This window comes from Zingiber officinale, chromosome 9A, assembly GCF_018446385.1.
Source record: "Zingiber officinale cultivar Zhangliang chromosome 9A, Zo_v1.1, whole genome shotgun sequence".
In the NCBI taxonomy this organism is placed as follows: Eukaryota; Viridiplantae; Streptophyta; class Magnoliopsida; order Zingiberales; family Zingiberaceae; genus Zingiber; species Zingiber officinale.
The window spans coordinates 43,020,287-43,028,700 of record NC_056002.1 but is presented as its reverse complement, the minus strand read 5'-3'; the positions used below and the strand labels follow the sequence as shown (position 1 = coordinate 43,028,700).

The 8,414-nt window shown below is 42.7% G+C and overlaps 2 protein-coding genes across 4 annotated transcripts; one reads left to right on the top strand and one right to left on the bottom strand.

Annotated features, from left to right (window-relative positions):
- The first annotated feature begins 419 nt into the window (after nucleotides 1–419).
- LOC122021594 (60S ribosomal protein L23A-like) lies at nucleotides 420–2,982 on the top strand. The gene is made up of 4 exons (XM_042579718.1): nucleotides 420–550; nucleotides 1,021–1,077; nucleotides 2,221–2,581; nucleotides 2,660–2,982. Exons 2-4 carry the CDS (start codon nucleotides 1,065–1,067, stop codon nucleotides 2,742–2,744), a joined length of 459 nt encoding a protein of 152 aa, XP_042435652.1. The 5' UTR covers nucleotides 420–550; nucleotides 1,021–1,064; the 3' UTR covers nucleotides 2,745–2,982.
- Nucleotides 2,983–4,071: 1,089 nt separating this feature from the next.
- Nucleotides 4,072–7,524, bottom strand: LOC122020103 (E3 ubiquitin-protein ligase WAV3-like). Of its 3 annotated transcripts, none has more exons than XM_042577866.1 (3): nucleotides 6,983–7,524; nucleotides 6,418–6,911; nucleotides 4,072–6,251 (listed from the first exon to the last, which is right to left on the bottom strand). In XM_042577866.1, the coding sequence occupies exons 2-3, from the start codon at nucleotides 6,754–6,756 to the stop codon at nucleotides 4,278–4,280; spliced, it is 2,313 nt and encodes a 770-aa protein (XP_042433800.1). In that variant the 5' UTR covers nucleotides 6,757–6,911; nucleotides 6,983–7,524; the 3' UTR covers nucleotides 4,072–4,277. The 3 variants fall into 3 exon arrangements, with proteins under 3 accessions (XP_042433800.1, XP_042433799.1, XP_042433798.1); XM_042577865.1 differs by having other exon boundaries at nucleotides 7,022–7,524; XM_042577864.1 differs by having other exon boundaries at nucleotides 6,418–7,524.
- Nucleotides 7,525–8,414: the final 890 nt, after the last annotated feature.

Below are 8,414 nucleotides of genomic sequence, written 5' to 3'. Positions count from 1 at the left end.
GGAGAAAAAATTTCTACAAATTTACCATAACTAGAGATCGAGCCATCGGTATCTGGTTGATAACCTGGATATCTCGCCGCTACATCATAGCCCCAGGAGTTATATTTTGATGATATATGTAGTAAAAAGTGATTTGCTTATCTCAATACCTCCATCAATTCATCTCTAGACCAATAAAAAAAATCATAAATAATTACTAACTATTAGTAGAAATAGTTTAAGATGTAAAAAAACATACTTAAATATACCGGGTTTCAACCCGTCATCAACTTGACATCATTATACTGTCCCGAAAGAACTATATTGACGACAAACTGTCATCAACTTGGGTCATTTTTAATGTGGCGTACATCCTAATAATGAGGCCAATTTACAACCGCACCTTTAAAATAATGGTAAATAATGTCCAAAACAATCCCAGAGAGTCCTATGCGACCGGTCATGTGCGGCAAAAATTTAACGGACATGATTCTCGCTCTACATAACTTGCTCTTCCATGGCTAGGGTTTTGCTCGAACACTTCCCCGGCGGCGGATCGATTCGAAGCTAGGTATCTTCCTCTTCCTTCTCGTCTCCATATTTCTAAATCTGATCCTTTCGTCGGTCGTGCATTCGATTTATTGTCCTTTGCGTTTATGCTGTTTGAGTTTGTGTTTCCCATTCTGCCTTTTCAGCCTTGAAATCGATTGCATTTCGTAACTCGTGGAAGCAATAGTTTTTTTCCCCTTAGGAATTCAATTTCAGTGCCCTTCTTGAGTTTTAGTGGCAATTCCAGTGTTGATCATATGAATCAACTCTGTATAAAACAAACTTGTTGGTCTTTTTTTTTTCCTTAAGTGTTGGAATTTTATTCACTATTGATCTGGAAACAAGCGGGCTACCGCCAACCAGTAATCAAGTTGAAAAAAATTATGTTTGTTGTTGCTTAGATTTATTGAATTTCTTGACTTCATCTTTATAACACTGTCAATTACCATGTATTCTGAAGTTTTATGCATTGTAATTTGGATTTTTGTCTAGTGGCTGCCGTTCATTAGATCAGATAACTTTTTGAACAAGATTAGATGGCTCCAAAAGGTACGTTTCTTCTATTTTGCATTAATGTGCTGTAGACTATATTTTAACCACCATGGAAAATTTCATTTAATACCAAAATTTAGACATTTTAATATTTCACTTTATCTTCTATGAGTTAAATAATGCACCTTCATGTTTGTGCAAGTGTTGATCACCTGAAAGTTACTAAAATTGATTTCATTGATACATTTTTTTAACTGACGTTCTTTGTTAATACTGATATTATGGATTATAGTCAAGTGAATTTTTTTTTATAATCGTGACTCAGTTTTTCCTATATCAAAGTATATTAAACTGGAACCTCTATTCTGTGAAGTATGAGTAATTTATATCTCCCTCCATATGTGCATTGGAGTACTAGAATGTTTTTAATGATTTAAAATGTTTATAGTCTTGTTATGTGATCAAATTGTTGAGTTGGTAATTTGAAAGCCCCCTGAGTAATAAGACAATTTGGTTCCCTAAAGCAACTTAATATGGCTGAGAGTAGCTATTAGTGTGATATTTTCACCATGATATGCTATTTTTCTTTTTCTCTTTTCTTAAAATACATACCTTTCAGTTGTCTATATTGTAAGAAAAAGGCTGTGTAGTTTAGTTGATGGAACTTGTTTTTGAAAAATTAATACAACAAGTTCTACCACTTTTTTTTTTTTTTCATATCCTGGCAATTATAAGTTTCTAACAAGTGGGTAGAATCTAAAAGTTGTAAAATTGGAAGAGGGTGAGATGAAGCTTTCTATAAAAAGTGAATGGTGCAATGCCATTCATGCCAAGGTACTTACTAATGCACTGTTGTTCTGGTTCAATCTGACCACATTCTGACCTTCAGTCTAGGGGAATTGGTGTTAAATCTAATCAGCTAGCTGTTTCTCCCTCTTATTTCCCCTACTAGATTTCCACCCAAGTAAACCCAGTTATCTAAATTTTAGAAATCAAACAGTTTGAAATTTGAATGGGAGTAGTTCCTTCCTGAAGCATCTTATGCACATATATCAGAATGTCCATTGCTGAAATGAGCAATCTTGGTTGCATAATTGGTTGGGAAGAAAAGAATTGGATCATCATTGGTTCTCTGTTACTCACTTTTCATATTATCTAACTGTTGCCTTTTTATTAATTTTCTGTCTAATGTGCTAGTAGCTACCTCGAAGAAACCTGATGACAAAGTGCAGGCTGAGAAAGTTGCCAAGGCTGTGAAGTTGGGATCAACTCTTAAGAAGAAGGGCAAGAAGATTAGGACCTCTGTTACTTTCCATCGGCCGAAGACACTTACAAAGCCCAGAAATCCTAAATACCCCAGAATCAGTGCTCCACCAAGAAACAAGTTGGATCACTATCAAATTCTCAAGTATCCCTTGACCACTGAATCTGCAATGAAGAAAATCGAAGACAACAACACGCTCGTCTTCATCGTCGACCTTAGAGCTGATAAGAAGAAGATCAAGGCCGCGGTAAAGAAAATGTATGATATTCAGGCAAAGAAAGTGAATACTCTGATCAGGTTAGTAGTCTTTCTTTTGCAAGTGTTGCTCCAGACAACGCTTTTGGCTAATGTGTAATGATTTTGCACTTTGACCAGGCCTGATGGAACTAAGAAGGCATATGTGAGATTGACGCCTGACTACGATGCCCTTGATGTTGCGAATAAGATTGGTATCATCTGAATGTGACGATGGTGATTTGCTTGATTACATCAGATTTGGCAGTTGAATTTAGAGTTTATTCTAAGAACTTTTGAAATATCACCTCAAGTTTCTTTTTAATGTGTTGTGTTTTGTAAAAACCTTTTGATAGTCTTGCAAAACAAGCCTTAATATTCTCTACTGAAACTCCAGCGAGGTTTCAGTGTGTATGTATCTCAAAATCAAGTCATGTGATTAAAAAAAATGATTAATTAACTTAGATAACATCGAGCATGGGGCAATCTTCATCCTATGTATCATGGTTGAGTGGATTAGAGTAGTGGCTTATAAACTTGCATTGTTGCTTGCTTGAGTAGGGTATATGATGTCTTCCAATATTGAAGAAGTTCGTGCCTTACATCTTAGAGCAATTACTATATGATTGGGGCTCGATATGAGTTTACCTATGTTTATACTAAATCATAAGGAGCATCAATCACTTGCAGAATCTATTTGAATGTGTGGAATAGTTGCATGGCTAGTTGACTCAATACTTCTTTGTGTATTATTTAGGGTGTGAATGATGTAAATGCATCCCTGGAATCTGACTGGATATCATGTATTTAAGTCTAGGATGAAAAAAAAAGTCTAGGATGAGTCACAACTGAGTTGGGTCTATTTCCGATTTAAATTGGACTTGTTTATGTATTCAATTGTGCAATAGTTTTTTCTTATATTATTTTTTTGGTGAAAAATTAGATGATGCACATAGCTATTCTTTCCCACTCAGTGATGTTGATGCTTCATTTATCATTAACCATGTTTATAAATTCTTCAAACTTCTGCACAGCAATCTCTTTTGTCAATTGTTTGGCTGGCCAATCTCTTAGTTGGCAAACACCCTAAAATTATGTTTGAAAGAGATTTGAGGGAATCACCTGCCCTCTCCTTGTTCACCATTAAAGCATGCTCATCCATCTCAATTAATGTGGCCATCTAACTCTCTCTCTCTCTCTCTCTCTCTCTCTCTCTCTCTCTCTCTCTCTCTCTCTCTCTCATTTTCTTCAATTAATATACTAAATCTGATATCACTTCATATAATTAAATTATATATTGATTCATATTCATATTATTTTTTAAAAAAAAGCTCAAAAAAATATCTCAGTCAATTTATCCTCATCAACATCATCTTTAAATTATAAATTAAGAAAACATAATTTATTAAACTAAATAAAGAAATCAGTTAAATTAAACAAAAGCATTTATATTATATGTTAATATTTAGATTATGTAAGTGGAGAATGTTACTTAGTCCAACATCACATCTAAACGAAAGAGTATTTATAAATTAGTAAAGATACAATACTCAAAATTCAAAACTTATAAATATTTATTATGCAAAGAAGAACAAGTTTTCACTTCTCTTCCATTGTTTGTAACTTACAAAGTCACAATTTTGACAATGATATTCCATGAAGTTTTCCAATTTTCTTCTCTGCTAATAATGTTTACAAAAAGAAAAAGGAAAAAAGAAATTATGATTTATAAATGTAAGGATTTGGTTCGGTCTTTTTTCTAAAACCGGGCGTTCTCGAACCCATGCAGATCGCTGACCCGGTTCATGGACTTGCGCATGATGGCCACCTTGGCCAGCTGCTCGGCGGCGCGCCAAGCCGATGTCGGGGTCAGCGGCTCCGCAGGGGATTCGCTCCTCCGTCGCTGCCTCCCGGCCAGAGAGAGCGCCGCCTCCTCTTGCGGCTGATCATGGTAAATCTGGTGATGCGCCAGGCAGCGCCGGCGCTGCTGTAGCTCGGCGAGCTCCGCGTCCAGGTTGCGGACAAGATGGTGGTCCTGGACTTCGGAAGCCGACTGAAGCAGCAACATGCGGGCGGAGGAGAGCAAGTGGTGGGCAGTGTTGTAGTCCGAGAGCTCCGCGAGGCGGCGCGACTCTGCAATCGCCCTGGTTGAGACAAAGACGTTGCGGAGCCTCAGGGACCCTCCGCCGAGCTCCGGGCAGAGAGGCGGCAGTGGAAGCACCTGCTCGTCTCCGAATGATAGCTCGTGGGTGGTCGGATCGCAGTAGTTGCATTTGGCAGTCAACTGGTGGTGGTTGTTGGATGTCTCCGCCATCGCTGGCAAGGGCACTCGCAGCTCGACCAGAAGCTCTCTCTCCTCCTCTGCGTAGAGATCCCCCATGCGGAGAACAGAGCTCCCTGAGCCAATAACCACGTCGCCGCAACCGCCGCTGGTGGGGTACACGGCGCAGATTTCGCCTGACAGGAACATTAGTTGGAGGCGGACGTCCTGCATCACCACCGACACGAGGCCGCCGACGCACTTGATGAAAGCGTCCTCCGACGGCCCTTGGCTCCTCTGCAGTGCGTCCTCTGCTCCGTCTGCATCTTCGAGGGGGATTTCCAGATGTGCGAAGCGCGTGGTGGCGACAGCTGTGGTGGTTGTCGACAGTGAATGAGGCCGGAGATCGCCGAAGCCGGTGCCGCCGGTTTCGTCGCTAATGTGGATGTTGCTTTCATTGGACTGTCCTTGCTCGCAGAGGTGCTGCTGCTGCCCGGCGTCGGAGAGGAGCATGATGGTGGCCACCGGGTTGCGCTCCCGGCGATCTTCCAGCACCTTCGTAGCCTTCCTGAGGGCGTCGCCGACAGTGGTGGCAGCTCCGATCTCGCCGCCCACTACGACGAGTCGCTCGACGATCTGCCGTGCGGCGCGCTGGCCCTGCCTCGACATCCGCCGGAGAGGAAGAAGCCTCTTGGCGCCCACCGATGCCGAAAAGGCCACCATGGACAGCCGATCGGCGGGGGCCAACGACGACACAACCAGCAGCATCGCACGCTTCAGCATCTGGAGCTTCTCTCCCGTCATGCCCTGACTCACGTCCAGAACCGTCACCAAGTCGACCGGGGCGCGGCCGCGGGTCTGATAGAGAAGAGGCGCAGACCGCAACGGCGGCGCTTTTACCTTGATCGCCACCACGTAGTTCCGGTGGCGCCGCCCTTCGGACAGCAGGGCCGCCTGCGGCATAACGATCACATGGACGCCGCCGACCCGCGATTTCGGCGTTGACTGAAGGAGACCATGGAGCTCGCCTTGGTCGCCACTTTCCTCGTTCTTGTCGTCCTCGTCGGCAGCTTCCGGTATGGGATTAAAGCGCCCACCGCCTGCTTGGTTTGTCTTCGGCGCAAGGAGCAATGGCTCGTCGTCGTGGTAGACCTTGGCGGAAGACGCATCCGCGACGGCGACTCTGCTGCCTTTGACGGTGCCACTTCTGCCGACGCCGGAGCTTCTCCGATTCGGATTCTGGTTCTCCGCCTCGCCGGCCATTCTTGGCTCCGTACGTTCCTCACGGCGATGCACGGCGGAAAGGAAGGGCGCCTGGCGCCAGGCGGCGGAGCACACAGGGCACGCGAGGCCCCCGTGGCTTCTAACGTGGGCGGCGATGCAGGGGAAGTGGAAGGCGTGGGAACACTCCGCCGTAAACACCGGCATTTCTTGGCTCGCCTTCAGGCTCTGCGAACAAATCCGGCATCGACTCTGCCGAAGAACAAGAAGTGCACTTCAGAAATGAGAACAAAAAGCCGTAAAGCCAAAAAGCAACTGCAACGCCCTCCTCCATGATTCTGCAATCAAATCTCCCAGCCAAACAAAAGCTGCGAATCTCTTCGACCATCAGATCAGATCGATTCAAAGAAAAAGGTACCTTCGATAGGTTCTTGAAGAAAGCAAATTTGGAAGGCGATCTCGGAGACGAAGGGGTGGAGAAGGCCTTCCTATGAAACAGCGCTGGACTGCGACTCCGAGGAGTGGAGCTGTCCGACGCGTGCGCAGCGGCCGGCGGGTCACCTAGCTCCGGCGTCGCCATCCGCGGCGTGGGCGGGTTGCTGCCTCCTCTTCCGCCGGATAAAAATCCAAGCTTGGCGCAGCTCCTCGGACTGGGGCCATGACTGAGGGTCGCGGCGGCCTCCTCCGCCGCCATCGCTTCCGGCGCTTCCCGCCGGACCGCCTTGCAGAAAGCTCTCCGCCACCCTCCCGTTCCCATTCCTCTCTCCCTGCAGCGCTTCCCTCCTCCACTACGCTGCGCCTCAATTATCTAATCTTCTCTTCCTCTTCCGTTCACCTCTTCCAGATCCGCCATTCCCATATATACTGCAACCGCCTCATCGCCATCGCCATGGACGCTAATAACTCAGCTTCCTGCAGCAACAGGAGATTAAATAATTAATTCCTCTGCAACAAGCAACCTTATCGACAGCTTTAAATTTCACCGCTGCTCAAATCCATCAATTACTCTCCTTTGTCAGGACCTGGAGAGGGTAGGCGGAGGCGGAACTTGGAACTGTCCTCGTCAACACAGATTTCGCCGGTAAAAGAAAATTAACTCGTAGCTCTCCTTCCTGGATCCCATAAACCTCTCTCCGACGCTGCGCCCGCGAAATTAAACAAAGAATAAAAACGCTCCTCTGATGTCTTTTTCTTCTTCTTCTTAATCAGCCATCAGTGATCAGTAATCCGTCCGCAAGGCTGGAGCGGTCATTATTGTCAGTCAACTACTCCATTTGCCGATATTAATGCTGGCCCTTGTCACTGTTGGGATTTACCGCGATGAGTCAAAGTGGCGACTGGAGGATGGATATGGAGGGGAGCTTCTAGTGGTGGTTGCGTGGTTCGAGCTGGGCGGCGGCAGAGTGGCCGGCGTGGGTTAACCGGGGCGGGAGAGAGGAGGAGGAGGAAGGGGTCAACAGTCAACTGGAGTTTATCCGGGAACACGCTGCCACACTCACCCATACCATACCTCGCCGTTTTGGACCGCTCTGTTTATTCTAATAATATCGGAGGTAAAATACAATTAAGCAAAAAAAATAAAAACGACTGTTTATCACTATTACCATTTTAATTAATATTAAAATATTTTATATTATTATTGGATCATTTTTTACTTTAAGCAATTTTGATAAAATTAAATAACAGTATTAAATTACTTACTTTTTTATAAGTTAAAGGTAGGAAATCATCTTTAATTTCATTATCATTATAAAAAATCCTTTTTATTTATGTTTCAAGTTATCATTACTTACTATCGTAGGAGTTTTAGTTAAAGTTATTTTAACATGTTTAAAATTATCAAGTAATTATAATAGAAAATTACTTAACACAAAGAGTACTTTTTAAATTTTCAATCAAAGTTTAACTTGGAAGTGTAAATTATTTTATTTTTTTGGTTCATAATAATTTTATGGAATGCAAAATAACTAGGACAAAAATAAAAGGGCCTTTAAATTTTACAAATCATTAAAATGTGTTTTTTTTAAAAAAAAAAATAAATGGGTGCTTTTTTTATGATTTTATTTTGCAAGTACACTCGACCTGTGCTATTCTAGAAGTTATTAGGTAGTTTCCACATGTAGAAATTACTTTGTAAATACTACAATGTATTTAGGGTCGACGTTACCTAGTAGCTACGCAACGTGTTTAGTGTGAGATTAGAATTTTTTATTTAAAGTTTAAATTGTTAGGTTGTAACGGTTACAAATAAGGTTTCATATTGAAAATATATAGAAAAGATTATGAATGTATAAGGAAAATATATAGAAAAGATCATGAATGTATAAGGAGATATAAAATTTGAAGTCAATGAAATTGAGATGATTCCTAATGAAGGGGAAAAATAGAGATTAAGTTGTGTTAATTGTAAGTAAA